The sequence below is a fragment of the Bos taurus genome, unplaced genomic scaffold (assembly GCF_002263795.3).
Source record: "Bos taurus isolate L1 Dominette 01449 registration number 42190680 breed Hereford unplaced genomic scaffold, ARS-UCD2.0 Leftover_ScbfJmS_1844, whole genome shotgun sequence".
In the NCBI taxonomy this organism is placed as follows: Eukaryota; Metazoa; Chordata; class Mammalia; order Artiodactyla; family Bovidae; genus Bos; species Bos taurus.
Genome location: NW_020190941.1, coordinates 7,989 through 30,995, shown reverse-complemented (window position 1 = coordinate 30,995; position 23,007 = coordinate 7,989). Strand labels below are relative to the sequence as shown.

The following is a 23,007-nucleotide window of genomic DNA, read 5'->3' as shown; positions in this document are numbered from 1 at the left end:
GGCCCAGACAAACCGGAGCGAAGCAAGGCGGGGGCCGGAGGAAAGGGGGCGGCAGCGAGGGCAAAGCCGGGGAGGCGGCTAGACGCGGGCGGCAGGGCGGGCCCCCAAAAGGCGCGAAGCGACCGGAACCAAACAGGAAGGGGCCGCCGACCGGGCGCCGCAGCGAGGGAAGAGGAGACGGAAGAGGAGCCGGGCACAGACAGGACGGCCGCACCCCGAACCGCAGGCGGGGGCCAAGAACGGCGGGCCGGGGAGGAGGGGGGGAACAGGAAGGCGGGGGACGAGGCGGGGCGGGGCGGCGCGCGGGAAGGGCGAGGACCGCGGGACGGCAGGCGCCCAGCGCGGGCGGACCGCGGGGACCGCGGCAGAAGCCGGGGGGGGGAGCGGGGAGGGCCGGGGGCCGGACCCGGACCGCCGGGGGGAAGGGGGGCGCGCCGGGGGCCGGGAAGGGGGGGGCAGGGCAGCCCAAAGGGGCGAGAAGGCAAGGAGGGAGGCAGGCGGGGGAAGAGAGAGGGGAGAAGGCAAGGGCACCCCACGCCAGGACGCGGGCCGGGAAAAGCCCAGGGACGGAGGAGCCGGGGAGGCGGCAGGCCAGGGGGCGCGAAGAGGCGGACACGACGGAGCGACGGCACGGGCACGGGCACGGGCAGGCAGGGGAGAAGGAAAGGGCAACCCACGCCAGGGGGCGGGCCGGGAGAAGCCCAGGGACGGGGGAGCCGGGGGGCGGCCGGCAGGGGGGCACACAGAGCGGACACGACGGAAGCGACGGGCAGCAGCAGCAGCAGCTAGCAGCTAGAGAGCAGGGCATGAGAGAGCAAAGATGGGGGGAGAACAGGCAGGGAGGATGCACACAAGGGCACCGGGAAGCAAGGCTGGCTGCCACGGAGCCTAAGCGAACATAAAAGAGGTGTTGTGCGAGCGGGGCAACCGGAAGGAGAGCACGGAAGAGGGTAAGAAACGGTATAAAGCCAGGAGCAATAGGCAGGGCAACCGCGCAAGAATACCTGGGTGTGCGAGGCACAACACGCGGGCGGGGGGTCCACGGGCCCGACAACCGCCGGAGCCCAGGCTGGACCCAGGCCGGGGCGGCGCCCATGCCCGATTACGGCCACGGGAAGAAGAACGACGGCGGGGGGTCCCGGCAAGAAAATGGCGAGGGCATGGCCACAGACCTGTGCTGGGGAATGACCAATGGCAGAGCAGGGCCCTGGCAGCAACCAAAGAACCGGACTGGGATGAGGGGACAGGTCGACAGAGTGGTGAACAGACCGGCCAGGAGAGGAGCGCCCCGCCCCGCCCTGCCGCACGCACGCACCACACACACACACACACACACACACACACACCCCAAGAGCAGAACCAAACAAAACAAAAAAAAAGGCGGGCGGACGGGGCACAGGGCAGGAGGGGGCCAGACACGCGGAGGGGAGAGGCAAAAAAGCGCGGGGGTGGCGGGGAAAAGGGAGGGGCCGGGCAAGGCGGGAAGGGGGCAGAACGGGAAGGGAGGGGGAAAGGACCCAGCGCGGCAGGACACGGGCGGCACGGAGGGGAGCACAGGAGAGAAACGCGGGGAACCAAAACACCGGGAGAAAACGAGGGGAGGGGCAGGGCAGGGCAGGGGCGCAGGCGGGGGCGGACGCGGGGGGACCCCGGGGCCGGCAGGACGCGGGGCGGCCGGTGGCCAGCACCAACGCCAGGGCGGGCGCAAACGCAGGGCCAGCGAATCAGGGAGGCCAGCCAACCAGCGGGAGCCGCGGGCGCCCCGCGCCGCGCCGGCAAGCAAGACGCGCTAGAGGCAGAGAGGGGCGAGGGGGAAGGAGGGGCATGAGGGGAGCGAAAAGCGCAGAGCACAGGGAAGGGGGCGGGGGGGCCGGGGCTGGCGAGGGACGGGGCGGGGGGACAAGCGGGGGACAGACTGAGAACGAGAGAAGCATGGGTACCTGGGAACAAACCGAGGGACGTAGGAACCATGGGGGGCAGGTACCCGGGGGAGGACGCGGGAACATGGTGCGACAGGAGAGGAGCAAAAACAAAACGACGAGAGAGGGCAGGGGGACGAGGCCCAGGGCACGGGACCCGGGACAGGCCCGGAGGGCCAAAGGTGGGTGGATGGGAAAGCAGGGGGGGGTGTCAAGGGCGGCCGGGGCGGGAGGACCAGGGAAAGAAGATACGCAAGGACACGGGAGGCACGAGGAGCAAAAATGTCTATCTAGGCGCACACGGACACAGACAGCAAGGTCAGACAGGACAAGACAAGACAGGCGGCCAGGGGGCGGCACGAGAGAGGGAAAAGGAGGGGGGGGAGCCGGGGGGCGGGGGTAGGGGGGGGGGCGGCGGCCAGGCAGGCGGGGGAAGGAGCGCAGGGGGGGGAAGGGCATAGAAAAGAACCAGCGTGGCCGGGGGCCAAGGAAGCAAGGGCCGGGGAAACTCAACGGGGGCCGGGCGAGAGAAGAGCAGGGCCCGCCGAGGGCAGGGCGGCGGCCTGGCCGGAGCCCGCGGGGGAGCCCGGGAAGGCGAGACAGCGGGAGGTGCCGCGGGGGCGGGAGGAGGGCCGCCCGGGGCACCGGGCGGCGGGAGCGAGGGCCCAGAGGCGCGCCGGGAACCGGGCGGGGGCGGGCGCACCGGGAGCCCGGGGGAGGGGGCGGCGCGACCGGCGGAGCGCGCCCGGGGCGGGGCGAAGCCGGGCGGCGCGGGTCGGGAACCGGGCGGGCGGGGAGGGGGGCGGGCCCCAGGGGGGCGCCGGGAGCCCCACGGCGGCGGGGAAGGCACCGGGGAGCAGGGCAGGGCGGGGCGGCGCGGGCGGGGGGCGGCGCCGGGCGGGGGGGGGGAGGGCGCCCGGTGGCCGCGCGGGGGCGCCGGGGCGGCGGGGAACGCCCACGGCGGGCGCGCCGGGGGCCCCCAAGGGGGTCGGCAGCCAGGGGCGCGGACGGAGGGGGCGGGACCACAGGGTCAGGGAAACGGGGACGGCGGGGAGGCAGGAACCACGGGGGCCGCCCGCGGGGGCACAACCGGGCGGGCGCAGAATGCCGCAGCCGGGGGGCGAAGGCCGGGAACCGCGCCACCCCGGGGCGAAAGGCAGAGCCGCGCGGGGGGCCCCAAGCAGCCCCGAGGGGCCGCGGGCAAGGCCAAGGGCCAGAACCGGAACGCGGGGCCGGCTGGGCCCAGCCCTGCGGCGGGGCACGGGGATGCCAGCGGGGCCCGGGACCACCGGCGTGGAGTGGGAAAGGGAAGGGGGCCACGAGGGGCAACGCCTGAGAAACGGCGGAGGGGGCAGGGGGCAAACCCGGGGGCCGCCCAGGCAGCAAACAAGGAGGAGGGGCACCCCGGCGGCCCGGGCAGGGCAGGCAGCGGGGGCGGGCCGCGGAGGGGCCGGCCAGGGGACCGGGGGCAGGACAAGGGGGGGGGAACGAAGAAGGAGAACGGGGAAACGGGGAAGGAGGGGGGGGGAGGCAAACAAACAAAACCAACAAAACAAAAACCAAGCGCCAAGGGGGGGCAAAGGGAGGGCGGAAGAGGGAGGCCGGGGGCCGGCCACGGGGGCAGGGGACGAAGAAAGGGGCGGGGGGGGGGGGGGGGGAAGGGGGTGGGGTGGGCGGGGGGGGAGAAAAAGAGTCCGAAAAAGGAGGGAAACAGGAAGCCCAGAGGGGCCCCGGGAGGGGCGAAGGCCGGAGGAGGGCACGGGGAAAAGGCGGCGGGCGGGAGGGGGGGAGGGGGCAGAGGGCACAGAGCGGGGCAGGCGGGTCCGGGCAGGGAGGGGCGGGGAGAAAGCCACCGCGGAGCCAGCGCCGGAGGGGAAGAAGGGCCCAGGACAAACCTGGGAGCGAAGCAAGGCGGGGGGCCGGAGGAAAGGGGGGCGGCAGCGAGGGGCAAAGCCGGGGGAGGGCGGCGAGACGCGGGCGGCAGGGCGGGGCCCCCAAAAGGCGCCGAAGCGACCGGAACCAAACAGGAAGGGGCCGCCGACCGGGGGCGCCGCAGCGACGGGAAGAGGAGACGGGAAGAGGAGCCGGGCACAGACAGGGACGGCCGCACCCCGAACCGCAGGCAGGGGGGCCAAGAACGGCGGGCCGGGGAGGGAGGTGGGGGGGAACAGGGAAGGCGGGGGACGAGGCGGGGCGGGGCGGCGCGCGGGAAGGGGCGAGGACCGCGGGACGGCAGGCGCCCAGCGCGGGCGGACCGCGGGGGACCGCGGCAGAAGCCGGGGGGGGGGAGCGGGGGAGGGCCGGGGGCCGGACCCGGACCGCCGGGGGAAGGGGGGCGCGCCGCGGGGGCCGGGAAGGGGGGGGGGCAGGGGCAGCCCAAAGGGGGCGAGAAGGCAAGGAGGGAGGCAGGCGGGGGAAGAGAGAGGGGAGAAGGCAAGGGCACCCCACGCCAGGACGCGGGCCGGGAAAAGCCCAGGGACCGAAGAGCCGGGGAGGCGGCAGGCCAGGGGGCGCGCAGAGGCGGGCACGACGGAGCGACGGCACGGGCACAGGGCACGGGCAGGCAGGGGAGGAGGACAGGGCAACCCACGCCAGGGGGCGGGCCGGGAGAACCCCAGGACGGCGGGGCCGGGGGGCGGCCGGCCAGGGGGCACACAGACGCGGACACGACGGAAACGACGGCGCAGCAGCAGCAGCAGCAGCAGCAGCAGCAGCAGGGCAGAGAGAGCAAAAGGGGGAGAACAGGCAGGGAGGAGCACACAAGGCACCGGGAAGCAAGACGGCGCCACGGAGCCAAAGCGAACAAAAGAGGCGGGGCGAGGGCAACCGAGAAGAGAGCACGGAAGAGGGAAAGAAACGGAAAAGCCAGGAGCAAAGGCAGGGCAACCGCGCAAGAAACCGGGGGCGAGGCACAACACGCGGGCGGGGGGCCACGGGCCCGACAACCGCCGGAGCCCAGGCGGGACCCAGGCCGGGGCGGCGCCCAGCCGGAAACGGCCACCGGGAAGAAAGAACGACGGCGGGGCCGGCAGAAAAGGCGAGGGCAGGCCACAGACCGGCGGGGAAGACCAAGGCAGACAGGGCCCGGCAGCAACCAAGAACGGACGGGGAGAGGGGCAGGCGACAGAGGGGGGAACAGACCGAGCAGGGAGAGGAGCGCCCCGCCCCGCCCCCGCACGCACGCACACACACACACACACACACACACACACACACCCAAGAGCAGAACCAAACAAAACAAAAAAAAGGGCGGGCGGACGGGGCACAGGGCAGGAGGGGGCCAGACACGCGGAGGGAGAGGCAAAAAGCGCGGGGGGCGGGGGAAAAGGGAGGGCCGGGCAAGGCGGGAAGGGGGCAGAACGGGAAGGGAGGGGGAAAGGACCCAGCGCGGCAGGACACGGGCGGCACGGAGGGGAGCACAGGAGAGAAACGCGGGGAACCAAAACACCGGGAGAAACGAGGGGAGGGGCAGGGCAGGGCAGGGGCGCAGGCGGGGCGGACGCGGGGGGACCCCGGGGCCGGCAGGACGCGGGGCGGCCGGGGCCAGCACCAACGCCAGGGGCGGGCGCAAACGCAGGGCCAGCGAAGCAGGGAGGCCAGCCAACCAGCGGAGCCGCGGGCGGCCCCGGCGCCGCGGCCGGCAAGCAAGACGCGCAGAGGCAGAGAGGGGCGAGGGGAAGGAGGGGCAGAGGGGAGCGAAAAGCGCAGAGCACAGGGAAGGGGGCGGGGGGGCCGGGGCGGGCGAGGGACGGGCGGGGGACAAGCGGGGACAGAGAGAACGAGAGAGCAAGGGGGACCGGAGAACAAACCGAGGCACGAGGAACAGGGGGGGCGGCAGGGGAGGACGCGGAGACAGGGCGACAGGAGAGGAGCAAAAACAAAACGACGAGAGAGGGCAGAGGGACGAGGGCCCAGGGCACGGGACGCGGACAGGCCCGGAGGGCAAAGGGGCGGGGAGGGAAGCAGGGGGGGGCAAGGGCGGCCGGGGCGGGAGACCAGGGAAAGAAGAACGCAGAACGGGAGCACGAGGAGCAAAAAGCACAAGGCGCACACGGACACAGACAGCAAGCCAGACAGACAAGACAAGACAGCGGCCAGGGGGCCGCCGGAGAGGGAAAAGAGGGCGGGGAGCCGGGGGGCGGGGGAGGGGGGGGGGGCGGGCGGCCAGGCAGGCGGGGGGAAGGAGCGCAGGGGGGGAAGGGCAGAGGAAAAGAACCAGCGGGCCGGGGGCCAAGGAAGCAAGGGGCCGGGGAAACCAACGGGGGCCGGGGCGAGAGAAGAGCAGGGCCCGCCGAGGGCAGGGCGGCGGGCCGGGCCGGAGCCCGCGGGGAGCCCGGAAGGCGAGACAGCGGGGAGGGCCGCGGGGGGCGGGAGGGAGGGGCCGCCCGGGGCACCGGGCGGCGGGAGCGAGGGCCCAGAGGCGCGCCGGGAACCGGGCGGGGGGGCGGGGCGCACCGGGAGCCCGGGGGGAAGGGGGGCAGCGCACCGGGAGCGCGCCCGGGGCGGGGCGAAGCCGGGCGGCGCGGGGCGGGAAGCGGGCGGGGCGGGGAGGGGGCGGGCCCAGGGGGCGCCGGGGAGCCCCACGGCGGCGGGGAAGGCACCGGGAGCAGGGCAGGGGCGGGGCGGCGCGGGGCGGGGGCGGCGCCGGGCGGGGGGGGAGGGCGGCCCCGGGGCCGCGCGGGGGGCGCCGGGGCGGCGGGGAACGCCCACGGCGGGCGCGCCGGGGGCCCCAAGGGGCGGCAGCCAGGGGGCGCGGCGGAGGGGGGCGGACCACAGGGCAGGGAACGGGGACGGCGGGGAGCAGGGAACCACGGAGGCCGCCCGCGGGGGCACAACCGGGCGGGCGCAGAAAGGCCGCGCCGGGGGCGCAAGGCCGGGACCGCGCCACCCCGGGGCGGAAAGGGCAGAGCCGCGCGGGGGGCCCAAGCAGCCGAGGGGCCGCGGCAAGGCCAAGGGCCAGAACCCGGAACGCGGGCCGGCGGGCCCAGCCCGGCGGCGGGCACGGGGGAGGCCAGCGGGCCCGGGACCACCGGCGGGGAGGGGAAAGGGAAGGGGCCACGAAGGGCACCCGAGAAACGGAGGAGGGGGCAGGGGGGGCAAAACCCGGGGGCCGCCCAGGCAGCAAACAAGGGAGGAGGGCACCCGGCGGCCCGGGCAGGGCAGCAGCGGGGCGGGCCGGCGGAGGGGGCCGGGCCAGGGGGACCGGGGGCAGGACAAGGGGGGGGGGGAACCGAAGAAGGAGAACGGGGAAAACGGGGAAAGGAGGGGGGGGGAGGCAAACAAAACAAAACCAAACAAAACAAAAAACCAAGCGCCAAGGGGGGGCAAAGGGAGGGCGGAAGAGGGAAGGCCGGGGGCCGGCCACGGGGCAGGGGACGAAGAAAGGGGCGGGGGGGGGGGGGGAAGGGGGGGGGGGGCGGGGGGGAGAAAAGAGGCCGAAAAAGGAGGGAAACAGGAAGCCCAGAGGGGCCCCGGGAGGGGGCGAAGGCCGGAGGAGGGCACGGGGAAAGGCGCGGGCGGGGAGGGGGGAGGGGGCACAGGGGCACAGAGCGGGGCAGGCGGGGCCGGGGCAGGGAGGGGCGGGGGAGAAAGCCACCGCGGAGCCAGCGCCGGAGGGGGAAGAAGGCCCAGACAAACCGGGAGCGAAGCAAGGCGGGGGGGCCGGAGGAAAGGGGGGCGGCAGCGAGGGGCAAAGCCGGGGGAGGGCGGCGAGACGCGGGCGGCAGGGCGGGGCCCCCAAAAGGCGCCGAAGCGACCGGAACCAAACAGGAAGGGGGCCGCCGACCGGGGGCGCCGCAGCGAGGGGAAGAGGAGACGGGAAGAGGAGCCGGGCACAGACAGGGACGGCCGCACCCCGAACCGCAGGCAGGGGGGCCAAGAACGGCGGGCCGGGGAGGGAGGGGGGGGAACAGGGAAGGCGGGGGACGAGGCGGGGGCGGGGCGGCGCGCGGGAAGGGGCGAGGACCGCGGGACGGCAGGCGCCCAGCGCGGGCGGACCGCGGGGGACCGCGGCAGAAGCCGGGGGGGGGGAGCGGGGAGGGCCGGGGGCCGGACCCGGACCGCCGGGGGGAAGGGGGGCGCGCCGCGGGGGCCGGGGAAGGCGGGGGGGCAGGGGCAGCCCAAAGGGGCGAGAAGGCAAGGAGGGAGGCAGGCGGGGGAAGAGAGAGGGGAGAAGGCAAGGGCACCCCACGCCAGGACGCGGGCCGGGAAAAGCGCAGGGACGGAAGAGCCGGGGAGGCGGCAGGCCAGGGGGGCGCGCAGAGGCGGGCACGACGGAGCGACGGCACGGGCACAGGGCACGGGCAGGCAGGGGAGGAGGACAGGGCAACCCACGCCAGGGGCGGGCCGGGAGAACCCCAGGGACGGCGGGGCCGGGGGGGCGGCCGGCCAGGGGGGCACACAGACGCGGACACGACGGAAACGACGGCGCAGCAGCAGCAGCAGCAGCAGCAGCAGCAGCAGGGCAGAGAGAGCAAAAGGGGGGAGAACAGGCAGGGAGGAGCACACAAGGCACCGGGAAGCAAGACGGCGCCACGGAGCCAAAGCGAACAAAAGAGGGCGGGCGAGGGCAACCGAGAAGAGAGCACGGAAGAGGGAAAGAAACGGAAAAGCCAGGAGCAAAGGCAGGGCAACCGCGCAAGAAACCGGGGGCGAGGCACAACACGCGGGGCGGGGGGGCCACGGGCCCGACAACCGCCGGAGCCCAGGCGGGACCCAGGCCGGGGCGGCGCCCAGCCGGAAACGGCCACCGGGAAGAAAGAACGACGGCGGGGGCCGGCAGAAAAGGCGAGGGCAGGCCACAGACCGGCGGGGAAGACCAAGGCAGACAGGGCCCGGCAGCAACCAAGAACGGACGGGGAGAGGGGCAGGCGACAGAGGGGGAACAGACCGAGCAGGGAGAGGAGCGCCCCGCCCCGCCCCCGCACGCACGCACGCACACACACACACACACACACACACACACACCCAAGAGCAGAACCAAACAAAACAAAAAAAAGGGCGGGCGGACGGGGCACAGGGCAGGAGGGGGCCAGACACGCGGAGGGGAGAGGCAAAAAGCGCGGGGGGGCGGGGGAAAAGGGAGGGCCGGGCAAGGCGGGAAGGGGGCAGAACGGGAAGGGAGGGGGAAAGGACCCAGCGCGGCAGGACACGGGCGGCACGGAGGGGAGCACAGGAGAGAAACGCGGGGAACCAAAACACCGGGAGAAACGAGGGGAGGGGCAGGGCAGGGCAGGGGCGCAGGCGGGGCGGACGCGGGGGGACCCCGGGGCCGGCAGGACGCGGGGCGGCCGGGGCCAGCACCAACGCCAGGGGCGGGCGCAAACGCAGGGCCAGCGAAGCAGGGAGGCCAGCCAACCAGCGGAGCCGCGGGCGGCCCCGGCGCCGCGGCCGGCAAGCAAGACGCGCAGAGGCAGAGAGGGGCGAGGGGAAGGAGGGGCAGAGGGGAGCGAAAAGCGCAGAGCACAGGGAAGGGGGCGGGGGGCCGGGGCGGGCGAGGGACGGGCGGGGGACAAGCGGGGGACAGAGAGAACGAGGAGAGCAAGGGGGACCGGAGAACAAACCGAGGCACGAGGAACAGGGGGGGCGGCAGGGGGAGGACGCGGAGACAGGGCGACAGGAGAGGAGCAAAAACAAAACGACGAGAGAGGGCAGAGGGACGAGGGCCCAGGGCACGGGACGCGGACAGGCCCGGAGGGCAAAGGGGGCGGGGAGGGGAAGCAGGGGGGGGGCAAGGGCGGCCGGGGCGGGAGACCAGGGAAAGAAGAACGCAGAACGGGAGCACGAGGAGCAAAAAGCACAAGGCGCACACGGACACAGACAGCAAGCCAGACAGACAAGACAAGACAGCGGCCAGGGGGCCGCCGGAGAGGGAAAAGAGGGCGGGGAGCCGGGGGGCGGGGGAGGGGGGGGGGCGGGCGGCCAGGCAGGCGGGGGAAGGAGCGCAGGGGGGGAAGGGCAGAGGAAAAGAACCAGCGGGCCGGGGGCCAAGGAAGCAAGGGCCGGGGAAACCAACGGGGGCCGGGGCGAGAGAAGAGCAGGGCCCGCCGAGGGCAGGGCGGCGGGCCGGGCCGGAGCCCGCGGGGGAGCCCGGAAGGCGAGACAGCGGGGAGGGCCGCGGGGGCGGGAGGGAGGGGCCGCCCGGGGCACCGGGCGGCGGGAGCGAGGGCCCAGAGGCGCGCCGGGAACCGGGCGGGGGCGGGGCGCACCGGGAGCCCGGGGGGAAGGGGGGCAGCGCACCGGGAGCGCGCCCGGGCGGGGCGAAGCCGGGCGGCGCGGGGCGGGAAGCGGGGCGGGGCGGGGAGGGGGGCGGGCCCAGGGGGGCGCCGGGGAGCCCACGGCGGCGGGGAAGGCACCGGGAGCAGGGCAGGGGCGGGGCGGCGCGGGGCGGGGGGCGGCGCCGGGCGGGGGGGGGAGGGCGGCCCCGGGGGCCGCGCGGGGGCGCCGGGGCGGCGGGGAACGGCCCACGGCGGGCGCGCCGGGGGCCCCAAGGGGCGGCAGCCAGGGGGCGCGGCGGAGGGGGGCGGACCACAGGCAGGGAACGGGGACGGCGGGGAGCAGGGAACCACGGAGGCCGCCCGCGGGGGCACAACCGGGCGGGCGCAGAAAGGCCGCGCCGGGGGGCGCAAGGCCGGGACCGCGCCACCCCGGGGCGGAAAGGCAGAGCCGCGCGGGGGCCCAAGCAGCCGAGGGGCCGCGGCAAGGCCAAGGGCCAGAACCCGGAACGCGGGCCGGCGGGCCCAGCCCGGCGGCGGGCACGGGGGAGGCCAGCGGGCCCGGGACCACCGGCGGGGAGGGGAAAGGGAAGGGGCCACGAAGGGCACCCGAGAAACGGAGGAGGGGGCAGGGGGGCAAAACCCGGGGGCCGCCCAGGCAGCAAACAAGGGAGGAGGGCACCCGGCGGCCCGGGCAGGCAGCAGCGGGGGCGGGCCGGCGGAGGGGCCGGGCCAGGGGGACCGGGGCAGGACAAGGGGGGGGGGGAACCGAAGAAGGAGAACGGGGGAAAAAGGGAAAGGAGGGGGGGGGGAGGCAAACAAAACATAACCAAACAAACAAAAAACCAAGCGCCAAGGGGGGGGCAAAGGGAGGGCGGAAGAGGGAAGGCCGGGGGTCCGGCCACGGGGCAGGGGACGAAGAAAGGGGCGGGGGGGGGGGGGGAAGGGGGGGGGGGGGCGGGGGGGGAGAAAAGAGGCCGAAAAAGGAGGGAAACAGGAAGCCCAGAGGGGCCCCGGGAGGGGGGCGAAGGCCGGAGGAGGGCACGGGGAAAGGCGGCGGGCGGGGAGGGGGAGGGGCAGAGGGGCACAGAGCGGGGCAGGCGGGGCCGGGCAGGGAGGGGCGGGGGAGAAAGCCACCGCGGAGCCAGCGCCGGAGGGGGAAGAAGGGCCCAGACAAACCGGGAGCGAAGCAAGGCGGGGGGCCGGAGGAAAGGGGGGGCGGCAGCGAGGGGCAAAGCCGGGGAGGGCGGCGAGGACGCGGCGGCAGGGCGGGCCCCCAAAAGGCGCAGAAGCGACCGGAACCAAACAGGAAGGGGGCCGCCGACCGGGGGCGCCGCAGCGACGGGAAGAGGAGACGGGAAGAGGAGCCGGGCACAGACAGGGACGGCCGCACCCCGAACCGCAGGCAGGGGGGCCAAGAACGGCGGGCCGGGAGGGAGGGGGGGGGAACAGGGAAGGCGGGGGGACGAGCGGGGGCGGGGCGGCGCGCGGGAAGGGGCGAGGACCGCGGGACGGCCAGGCGCCCAGCGCGGGCGGACCGCGGGGGGACCGCGGCAGAAGCCGGGGGGGGGGAGCGGGGAGGGCCGGGGCCGGACCCGGACCGCCGGGGGGAAGGGGGCGCGCCGCGGGGCCGGAAGGGGGGGGGCAGGGGCAGCCCAAAGGGGGCGAGAAGGCAAGGAGGGAGGCAGCGGGGAAGAGAGGGGAGAAGGCAAGGGCACCCCACGCCAGGACGCGGGCCGGGAAAAGCCCAGGGACGGAGGAGCCGGGGAGGCGGCAGGCCAGGGGGGCGCGAAGAGGCGGACACGACGGAGCGACGGCACGGGCACGGGGCACGGCAGGCAGGGGAGAAGGAAAGGGCAACCCACGCCAGGGGCGGGCCGGGAGAAGCCCAGGGACGGGGAGCCGGGGGGCGGCCGGCGAGGGGGCGCACAGAGGCGGACACGACGGAAGCGACGGAGCAGCAGCCAGCAGCAGCAGCAGCAGCAGGGCAGGAAAGGAAAAGGGGGGAGCAGGGGGAGGGGCAGAAAGAAGAAACAGGGAACAAGAGACGGCGCAGGAGCAGACGCAAAGAGGGCGGCGAGAAGGAACGGGAAGCGGGGGGGCCGGCCGCCGGGGCGGGAGCAGGAAGGGAGACGGAGAACAGAAAGCGAGGGGAGCGGGGGAGGGGAGAAGGAGGGCGGCACGGGACGGGGGGGAGGACGGCACGGGCGAAACCGGGGGGAGAGCAGGCACGGCGGCGGCGGCGGCGGCGGCGGCGGCGGCGAAGGCGCGGCAGGCGGGCCGAGGCGGGGGACCCCAGGACGGCAGCCCACCAGGCCCCGCGGCCCGGGAGGCGCCAGGCAAGAACACGGGAGGGGGGGCCAGGGCCGGCGCCAAGGCAGGAAAGGGAAAGGGGAAAGGGAAGGCGCGCAGGCGGGCCGACGCGGAGCGACCCCAGGGACGGCAGCCGACCAGGCGCCGCCGGCCAGGGAGGGCCAGGCAAGAGGACGGGAGGGGGGGCCAGGGCCGGCGCCCAGAGCGAGGCACAAGCCGGCCGAAAGCAGGGACGGCGAGCCACCGGGGGGAGGCCAAGGACCACCCAGCCCGGACCAGGCCGCAGAGGAGAGAAAACACGGACCACAGGAGGGCCGGGGAAGGAACAAGGAACGAACAAGCGCCCACCAACCAGGAGGCGGCAGAGGGCAACAAGAGGGCAGCAAGAGAGGGGAGACGGCAGGCCAGAGGGCCGAGCAACGGCCAGCGAGCAGCAAAGACCCAGCAGAGGCAAACGAAGGCAAGGGGACCAAAAACAAAGAAAGAAACTGGACAGAAGGGGGTGGATACACAAGTGACGGAGGCGAGGGGGGAGGCAGGACATGGGACCGGGTGCCAGGAGTACGCGGAAAGGGAGACGGCGGAACGGGAGAGGAGGAGAACAAGGCAGGAGGAAGTACTGTGGGGGTGCAAGGGCGGTCGGCGGAGCCTGGGGGGGGGAAGCCGGACCGGAAGCCAGAGGCGAGCCGTAAAGGACTAGCAGGCGCGGGGGTAACAGCGCGGAAGGGGACCCCAACATGGGCCCGAAGGGAAAAAACGCAGTGCGGAAGCGCAAGGGGGGGCGGGGAAAGGCGGACACATCAGGAGAGGGGCGTCCCGAGTGGGGAGTGCGTACAAAGAACAGCCAGGGCCAAGGGAAAGCCGGCACAAGCGCGGGCACAGGCGGCCCCCGCCCCCCCGTCACATGCCAGCAGCAGGCCAAGTGACCGCCTAAGGCCTGCGCCAATACGACAGTGTTGGCACCTCGGGGGCGGCCGGGGTGCCCGCAGGGGGCGGAAGCGGGGCGAAAAAAAAGAAAAACAAAAACAAAGGAAAAAAAAAAAAAAAACCCGCACAGGCGTGCGGGACAAGGCCACAGGGGAAGGAACACAGCCGGCAAGAGTGAAGACCGAAAGGGGCAAAAAACGGGAGCGGGGGGGGGGTGTGGGGTGGGGGGGGGGGAAGCAAACCACCACAGCAGGGAAAAGGGGACACGTGCGAAGGAGGCGGGGCCAAAACACCAAACGGGGACGGCACACCGGGCCCCAGGGGAAAGGCCCCCGCAGCAGGACAGCCACAGAGGCGGCCAGGAAAGGGCAGCAGGGGGCCCGCCGCCGGGGGCGGGCCGGGGCGGCCACCGGGGGGGGAAACCCAGGCCACCCGACGTAAGGGGCGAGGGTGCAAGGCGGGGACCCGGCCCTGGCCCAGCCCAGCAGGGGGGCAAGGCCCGCGGGCCGCCAAAGGGCCAGAAGCAGGGCGGGGCCAGCCGGCCAGAGGGCAGGGGCGGGCCCGGGGGACGGGCAGGCGGACACGCGGCGGCGGGGGGAAAAACCGCGCGGCGCGGACCGGCAGCAAAGGGGGGGAGCGGGCAAGGCCGGGAGCCCAAAGGCGAGGCCGGGCGGCGACCGCCAGGGGGGCCAACAGGAGGCGGACGACGGTGGGCCCGGCGCCACGCAGCCCAGGGCCCGGGACGGGGGCCGCACCCCGCCGCCGCGCCCACGGGAGTGCGACCCGGGGGACCAGGAGCGCACGCAGGGGGCGGTGCCCAGCCGCCACGCGACCCCGAGAGGACAACGGGGAAGCCCTCCCCACCCCGCCAGGAGCCGACCCCGCCCCGCGGCCGCCCCGCCCCGGCCAGGCGCCCGGGGCCGGCCCAGCCGCAGGGGGGAGCCCCGGAGCACAACGGGGACCGCCCCCCCAGCCCCGCCACGACCCGGGGCCCGACCCGCGCCGCCCGGCGGCGGCCCCGCCCGGGCGCGCGCCCGGGGCGCGGCCCACCGGCACCACGGGCGCCCGGGGAGCCCCGCCCCCACGCCCGGGGCCAGGAGAGCCGCGTGGGACCTGCGCGCCCGCCGCCCGGGGAAACGGGAGGACAAGCCAGCCAGCCCACAGAGGCAAGCCAAGCGGGCGAGAAGGCAGGGAGCAACGAGGGCGACGGAAAGGAAAGACGACCGGACCGAGGAGGGCCAGGAGAGTGCGAGAGAACCGGACAAAGGTGGGGGCCAAGGAAACGGGAGGCCGGGGAACCCGGAAAGCGGGGGCGGGGCAGAGGCAAGGCCAAACCAGGAGCGCCGGCCCAAAGCCGGCCGGGCCGCCAGCCCCACCCCCCACGCCCCAGAAAAAACGGCGCAAAGAAAGCGGGGCCAGCGCAGGCGGAAAACGGGAAGAGGGCGGGGCGGGGCGGGCGGGAGGGAGGGCTGGGGCAGGGGGAGCCGGGGGAGGGGGGAGAAGAGGGCGCAAGGGCGGAGGGCGGAGGGCAAGGGGCGCAAGACAAGGCAGCCCGGGCAAACCCCAACGGCGGTCCCAAGACAAGAAAACGGGGACCGCAGGGAAGGGCAGAGGCCCGGGAACGGGGAACGAGGCAAGAGGAAAGATGCGAGGAGGGGGGGGGGCGCCGCGACGGGAGACAGGGCGAAGAGGCAGCAACAGGAAGCACAAAAGGGGCAGAGGGCCGCGGTGGGGGGCGAAGGGAAAAAGGGCGAGAGCGGGCGAGCGGGCACAAGCGGGGCAACAGAAAGGACCGCGAAAGAACAGGAACAAAACGAAAAAGGAAAGGGGAGAGGAGCGTGGGAGAGAAACGAGGAACACGAAGGACACGCGAAAAGAGCGGCCGAGGAGAGGCGGGAGGGAAGGCAGAGGAGAAGGGGACGACAGAGGCGAAGAGGGGGGGAGGGCAGCACGGAGGCGAGGGACAGGAGGGGGAGCAAGCCCGGGAGGGGGGGAGGGACACGGAAGCCCAGCGGCCGGCAGGCCACGGGGGGCCCAAAGAGGCAGACACGACGGAGCCACGGAACGGAACGGAACAGACAAGCGGGGCGCCAGGGGGGGGGTACCCGAGGGGCGAGCCGGGGCGAACGAAGGGACGGACAGGGGGACGGAAGAGCGGGGGCAGGGCCAAGAAAGGCAAGGGCGGAAACAGGCACGCCGGGAAAGGACCGCCCGGGGACACAGAAACAAAAGAGAGTGGTGGACGAGCCAATAAGAGGGGCGGGCACCAGCCGGGACATGGGGAAACGGAAGAAAGCAAGGGGGGGGGGGGGGGGGGGGGGGGGGGGGGGGGGGGGGGGGGGGGGGGGGGCGGGCGGGGGAGGGGAGGGGCGCGTACGAGCACGGAGAGGGAGGGGCACCAAGCGGGCGAAGGCCAAGAGAAAAGGCAGGTCGGGGGGCGGAAGGGAACGGAGGACGGGGGAGGAAAAGAAGGGAGGGGGCAGGAAAGCGCAGGGGCGGAAGGAAAACGACGGCGGGCGGGCGGCCAGGGGGCAGGGGGCAGGAGGGGAGAAGCAAAGGAAGGGGGTACAGAAGGGGAGCAGGAGGGGGGAGGGAAAGGTGGACCCCCAGAAAAGAGGGGGGGCCGAGCACAAGGGGGCGGGAGAGGGGGAACGGCCGGGGCGAAGGGAGGGAAGGGGCGGGACCGCGGCCGGGAGCGCGGCGAGGGGGACCGAGAACAGAAAGCGGGGGGGAGCGGGGGCGAAGGGGAGAAGGAGGGCGGCACGGGGACGGGGTGGGAGCCGACCGGACGGGGCGAAACCCGGGGGAGAGCGAGGCACGGCGGCGGCGGCGGCGGGGCGGCGGCTGCGGCGGCGAAGGCGGGGCAGGCGGGGCCGAGGCGGGGGACCCCAGGGACGGCAGCCCACCAGGCCCCGCAGGCCCGGGGGGCGCCAGGCAAGAACACGGGAGGGGGGGCCAGGGCCGCCGCCAAGGCAGGAAAGGGAAAGGGGAAAGGGAAGGCGCGCAGGCGGGCCCGACGCGGAGCGACCCCAGGGACGGCAGCCGACCAGGCGCGGCCGGCCAGGAGAGGGCCAGGCAAGAGGACGGGAGGGGGGGCCAGGGCCGGCGCCCAGAGCGAGGCACAAGCCGGCCGAAAGCAGGACGGCGAGCCACCGGGGGAGGCCAAGGACCACCCAGCCCGGACCAGGCCGCAGAGGAGAGAAAACACGGACCACAGGAGGGCCGGGGAAGGAACAAGGAACGAACAAGCGCCCACCAACCAGGAGGCGGCAGAGGGCAACAAGAGGGCAGCAAGAGAGGGAGACGGCAGGCCAGAGGGCCGAGCAACGGCCAGCGAGCAGCAAAGACCCAGCAGAGGCAAAACGAAGGCAAGGGGACCCAAAAACAAAGAAAGAAACGGACAGAAGGGCGGGGAACACAGGACGGAGGGGAGGGGGAGGCAGTACAGGGAGGGCCAGGAGACGCGGAAAGGAGACGCGGAACGGAGAGGAGGAGAACAAGGGAGGAGGAAAACGGACGGGGGGGCAGGGCGCGGCGGAGCCGGGGGGGGAACCGACCGGAAGCCAGAGGCGAGCCGAAAGACACAGGCGGGGAACAGCGCGGAAGACCAACAGGGCCGAAGGAAAAAACGCAGGGCGGAGCGCAAGGGGGGCGGGGAAAGGCGGACACAGCAGGAGAGGGCGCCGAGGGGGAGGGCGACAAAGAACAGCCAGGCAAAGGACAAGCCGGCACAGCGCGGGGCACAGCGGCCCCCGCCCCCCCGCACAGCCAGCAGCAGGGCCAAGGACCGCCGAAGGCCGGCGCCAAACGACAGGGGCACCGCGGGGCGGCCGGGGCCCGCAGGGGGCGGAAGCGGGGCGAAAAAAAAAGAAAAACAAAAACAAAGGAAAAAAAAAAAAAAACCCGCACAGGGCGGCGGACAAGGCCACAGGGGGAAGGAACACAGGCCGGCAAGAGGAAGACCGAAAGGGGCAAAAAACGGGGAGCGGGGGGGGGGGGGGGGGTGGGGGGAAGCAAACCACCACAGCAGGGAAAAGGGGACACGGGCGAAGTGAGGCGGGGCCAAAACACCAAACGGGGACGGCACACGGGCCCCAGGGAAAGGCCCCGCAGCAGGACAGCCACAGAGGCGGCCAGGAAAGGGCAGCAGGGGGCCCGCCGCCCGGGGGGCGGCCGGGCGGCCCACCGGGGGGGGAAACCCAGGCACCCGACGAAGGGGCGAGGGGGCAAGGCGGGACCCGGCCCGGGCCCAGCCCAGCAGGGGGCAAGGGCCCGCGGGCCGCCAAAGGGCCAGAAGCAGGGCGGGGCCAGCCGGCCAGAGGGCAGGGGGCGGGCCCGGGACGGGCAGCGGACACGCGGCGGCGGGGGAAAACCGCGCGGCGCGGACCGGGCAGCAAAGGGGGGAGCGGGCAAGGCCGGGAGCCCAAAGGCGAGGCCGGGCGGCGACCGCCAGGGGGGCCAACAGAGGGCGGACTGACGGGGGGCCCGGCGCCACGCAGGCCCAGGGCCCGGACCGGGGGGCCGCACCCCGCCGCCGCGCCCACGGGAGGCCGACCCGGGGGGACCCAGGAGCGCACGCAGGGGGCGGGCCCAGGCCGCCACGGCGACCCCCCGAGAGGACAACGGGGAAGCCCGCCCCCAGCCCCCGCCAGGAGCCGACCCCCGCCCCGCGCCGCCCCGCCCCGGCCAGGCGCCGGGGCCGGCCCAGCCGCAGGGGGGAGCCCCGGAGCACAACGGGGACCGCCCCCCAGCCCCGCCACGACCCGAGGCCCGACCCGCGCCGCCGGCGGCGCCCCGCCCCGGGCGCGCGCCCGGGGCGCGGCCCACCGGCACCACGGGCGCCCGGGGAGCCCCGCCCCCACGCCCGGGGCCAGGAGAGCCGCGGGACCGCGCGCCCGCCGCCCGGGGGAAACGGGAGGACAAGCCAGCCAGCCCACAGAGGCAAGCCAAGCGGGCGAGAAGGCAGGGAGCAAACGAGGGCGACGGAAAGGAAAGACGACCGGACCGAGGAGGGCCAGGAGAGGCGAGAGAACCGGACAAAGGGGGGCCAAGGAAACGGGAGGCCGGGGAACCCGGAAAGCGGGGGCGGGCAGAGGCAAGGCCAAACCCGGAGCGCCGGCCCAAAGCCGGCCGGGCCGCCAGCCCCACCCCCCACGCCCCAGAAAAAACGGCGCAAAGAAAGCGGGGCCAGCGCAGGCGGAAAACGGGAAGAGGGCGGGGCGGGGCGGGCGGGAGGGAGGGCGGGGCAGGGGGAGCCGGGGGAGGGGGGAGAAGAGGCGCAAGGGCGGAGGGCGGAGGCAAGGGCGCAAGACAAGGCAGCCCGGGCAAACCCAACGGCGGCCAAGACAAGAAAACGGGGACCGCAGGGAAGGGCAGAGGCCCGGGAACGGGGAACGAGGCAAGAGGAAAGAGCGAGGAGGGGGGGGCGCCGCGACGGGAGACAGGGCGAAGAGGCAGCAACAGGAAGCACAAAAGGGGCAGAGGGCCGCGGGGGGGGCGAAGGGAAAAGGGCGAGAGCGGGCGAGCGGGCACAAGCGGGGCAACAAGAAAGGACCGCGAAAGAACAGGAACAAAACGAAAAAGGAAAGGGAGAGGAGCGGGAGAGAAACGAGGAACACGAAGGACACGCGAAAAGAGCGGCCGAGGAGAGGCGGGAGGGAAGGCAGAGGAGAAGGGGACGACAGAGGCGAAGAGGGGGGAGGGCAGCACGGAGGCGAGGGACAGGAGGGGAGCAAGCCCCGGAGGGGGGGAGGGACACGGAAGCCCAGCGTGCCGGCAGGCACGGGGCCCAAAGAGGCAGACACGACGGAGCCACGGAACGGAACGGAACAGACAAGCGGGCGCCAGGGGGGACCCGGAGGCGAGCCGGGGCGAAACGAAGGGACGACAGGGGGACGGAAGAGCGGGGGCAGGGCCAAAGAAGGAAAGGGCGTGAAACAGGCACGCCGGGAAAGGACCCGCCCGGGACACAGAACAAAAGATGGGGACGAGCCAAGAAGAGGGGCGGCACCAGCCGACAGGGGAAACTAGGAAAGAAGCAAGGGGGGGGGGGGGGCGGGGGGGGGGGGGGGGGGGGGGGGGGGGGGCGGGGCGGGGGAGGGGAGGGGCGCGACGAGCAGGAGAGGGAGGGCACCAAGCGGGCGAAGGCCAGAGAAAAAGGCAGGCGGGGGGGCGGAGGGAAAGGGAGACGGGGGAAAAGAAGGGAGGGGGCAGGAAAGCGCAGGGGCGGAAGGAAAACGACGGCGGGCGGGCGGCCAGGGGGCAGGGGCAGGAGGGGAGAAGCAAAGGAAGGGGGACAGAAGGGGAGCAGGAGGGGGAGGGAAAGGGGACCCCCAGAAAAGAGGGGGGCCGAGCACAAGGGGGCGGGAGAGGGGAACGGCCGGGGCGAAGGGAGGGGAAGGGGCGGGACCGCGGCCGGGAGCGCGGCGAGGGGGACCGAGAACAGAAAGGGGGGAGCGGGGGCGAAGGGGAGAAGGAGGGCGGCACGGGGACGGGGGGAGCCGACCGGACGGGGCGAAACCCGGGGGAGAGCGAGGCACGGGCGGCGGCGGCGGCGGCGGCGGCGCGGCGGCAGGCGCGGGCCGACGCGGGGGACCCCAGGGACGGCAGCCCACCAGGCGCCCCGGGCCCGGGGGGCGCCAGGCAAGAAGACGGGAGGGGGGGCCAGGGCCGCCGCCAAGGCAGGACAGGAAAGGAAAGAAGGGAAAGGGAAGGCGCGCAGGCGGGCCCGACGCGGAGCGACCCAGGACGGCAGCCGACCAGGCGCGCCGGCCAGGGAGGGCCAGGCAAGAGGACGGGAGGGGGGCCAGGGCCGGCGCCCAGGATGCTGAGCACAAAGCCGGCCGAAATCAGGGACGGCGAGCCACCGGGGGGAGCAAGGACCACCCACCCGTGACCAGCCGCCAAGGAGAGGAAAACACGGACCACAGGAGTGCCGGGGAAGGAACAAGGAACGAACAAGCGCCCACCAAACCAGAGCGGCAGAGGGCAACAAGAGGGCAGCCAAAGAGGGGAGACGGCACGCCAGAGGGCGAGCAACGGCCAGCGGAGCCAGCAAAGACCCAGCAGGCAAAACGAAGGCAAGGGGACCCAAAACAAAGAAAGCAACACAGAAGGGCTGGGAACACAGGACGGAGGGAGGGGAGGCAGGACAGGGAGGGCAGAGACGCTGAAAGGAGACGCGGAACGGAGATGGAGGAGAACAAGGGAGGAGGAAAACGACGGGGGGGCAGGGCGCGGCGGAGCCGTGGGGAACCGACCGGAAGCCAGAGGCGAGCCGAAAGACACAGGCGGGAACAGCGCGTGAAGGACCAACAGGCCGAAGAAAAAACGCAGGGCGGAGCGCAAGGTGCGGGGAAAGCGGACACAGCAGAGAGGCGAGCCGAGGGGGATGGCGACAAAAGAACAGCCATGGCAAAGACAAGCCTGGCACAACGCGGGGCACAGCGGCCCCCGCCCCCGCGCACAGCCAGCAGCAGGCCAAGTGGGACCCGGCCGGAAGGGGGCCCGGGCGCCAAAAACGACAGGGGCACCGCGGGCGCGGGGCCGCAGGGCGGAATGCGGTGCGAAAAAAAAAGAAAAACAAAAACAAAGGGAAAAAAAAAAAAAAAAAACCCGCACAGGGCGGCGTACAAGCCACAGGGAAGGGAAGACAGGCCGGCAAGAGGAGACCGAAAGGGCAAAAAAACGGGAGCTGGGGGGGGGGGGGGTGGAAGCAAACCCACCACAGCAGGGACAAGGTGACACGGGCGAAGAGGGCGGCGCCAAAACACCAAACTGGACGGCACACGGGCCCCAGGGAAAGGCCCCCGCAGCAGGACAGCACAGAGGCGGCCAGATAAGGGGCAGCAGGGCCCGCCGCCCGGGGGGTGGCCGGGCGGCCACCGCGGGGGGGAAAACCCAGCACCCGACAAGGGGCGAGGGCAATGCGGGACCCGGCCCTGGGCCCAGCCCAGCAGGGGGCAAAGGGCCCGCTGGGCCGCCAAAGGGCCAGAACAGGGGGTGGGCCAGCCGGCCAGAGGGCAGGGGCTGCCCTGGGACGGGCAGCGGACACGAGGGCGGGGGAAAAACCGGCGCGGCGCGGACCGGGCAGCCAAGGGGGAGCGCGGCAAGGCGGAGCCCAAAGGCGCAGCCGGGCGGCGACCGCCAGGGGTGCAACAGAGGCGGACACGGGGGCCGGCCGCCACGCAGGCCCAAGGCCCGACCGGGGGCCGCACCCCGCCGCCGCCCCACGGGAGGCCGCACCCGGGGGACCCAGGAAGCGCACGCAGGGCGCGTGCCCAGCCGCCACGGCGACCCCGAGGAGGACAACGGGAAGCCCGCCCCAGCCCGCCAGGAGCCGACCCCCGCCCGCGCCGCCCCGCCCCTGGCCACGCGCCCGGCGGCCGGCCCAGCCGCAGGGGAGGCCCCGGAGCCACAACGGGGACCGCCCCCCAGCCCCGCCACGACCCAGGCCGACCCGCGCCGCCCGCGTGCGCCCCGCCCGGGCGCGCGCCCGGCGGCGCGCCCACCGCACCACGGGCGCCCGGGGGAAGCCCCGCCCCCAACGCCCGGCCAGGAGAGCCGCGGGGACCGCGTCCCCGCCCCCGGCGGAAACGGAGGAAAGCCAGCCAGCCCACAGAGGCAAGCAAGCGGGCGAGAAGGCAGCGGAGCCAACGAGGACCGGAAAGGAAAGAGGACCGGACCGAGGAGGGCCAGGGAGATGCGAGAGAACCGGACAAAGTGGGTGGCCAAGGAAACGGGAGGGCGGGGAACCCGGAAAGCGGGGGCGGCAGAGGCAAGCCAAACCAGGAGCGCCGGCCCAAAGCCGCCGGCCGCCAGCCCCACCCCCCACGCCCCAGGAAAAAAACGCGCAAAGAAAACGGGCCAGCGCAGCGGAAAACGGAAGAGGGCTGGTCGGCGGCGGCGGGAGGGAGGGCGGGCAGGGGGAGCCGGGGAGGGGAGAAGTAGGGCGCAAGGGCGGAGGGCGAGGGCAAGGCGCAAGACAAGCAGCCCGGCAAACCCAACGGCGGCCAAGACAAGAAACGGGACCGCAGGAAGGGCAGAGGCCCGGAACGGGGAACCGAGGCAAGAGGAAATAGGCGAGGTAGGGGTGGGTGCGCGCGACTAGGACCAGGGCGAGAGGCAGCAACAGGGAACCACAAAAAGGGGCAGAGGGCCGCGGGGTGGCGAAGGGAAAAGGGCGAGAGCGGGCAGAGCGGCACTAAGCGGGCAAGCAAGAAAGACCGCGAAGAACAGAACAAAACGAAAATGAAAGGGGAGAGAGCGGGAGAGAAACGAGGAACACGAAGTGACACGCGAAAAGAGCGTGCCGAGGAGAGGCGTGGAGTGAAGCGCAGAGAGAAGGGGACACAAGAGGCGGAAAGGGGGAGGGAGCACGGATGGCGAGGGACAGGAGGGGCAGCAAGCCCGGGAGGGGTGGAGGGACACGGGAAAGACCCAGCGTCGGTCAGGGCCACGCGGGCCCAGGAGGTGGAGGGCCATGGGGTGGGTGCCGGGAGCGGAGATGCTAAACACAGACTAGTCCTTCCCTTACAAAAAACTAAATCTACAAATAATAATATATTAAAATATAACTTAAAACTTTCCTATTATACCAATCAAATACACATCTAACAACAATATAAAAATAAAAA

At 74.0% G+C, this 23,007-nt stretch overlaps 2 protein-coding genes across 2 annotated transcripts in view; both read left to right on the top strand.

The window, feature by feature from the left end:
- Positions 1-20,267, top strand: part of LOC112445546 (collagen alpha-1(I) chain-like) — a gene marked incomplete at its 5' end in the record, with an annotated part of 29,082 nt that extends 8,815 nt beyond the window's left edge. The window contains 5 exons of the mRNA XM_059884429.1: positions 12,361-12,905; positions 14,069-14,639; positions 16,184-16,740; positions 18,063-18,313; positions 19,763-20,267. Of these exons, the coding sequence (XP_059740412.1) occupies positions 12,361-12,905; positions 14,069-14,639; positions 16,184-16,740; positions 18,063-18,313; positions 19,763-20,267 (2,429 nt within the window). The remainder of the gene's footprint in view (positions 1-12,360; positions 12,906-14,068; positions 14,640-16,183; positions 16,741-18,062; positions 18,314-19,762) is intronic.
- A 296-nt stretch (positions 20,268-20,563) lies between these two features.
- Positions 20,564-22,093, top strand: LOC112445545 (collagen alpha-1(III) chain-like; the record flags this gene model as incomplete). The annotated part of the gene is made up of 3 exons (XM_024989057.1): positions 20,564-20,720; positions 20,819-20,934; positions 21,105-22,093. Coding segments are annotated over exons 1-3 (1,262 nt in total), but the record flags the coding sequence as incomplete, so codon positions are not given.
- Between the last annotated feature and the right edge of the window lie 914 nt (positions 22,094-23,007).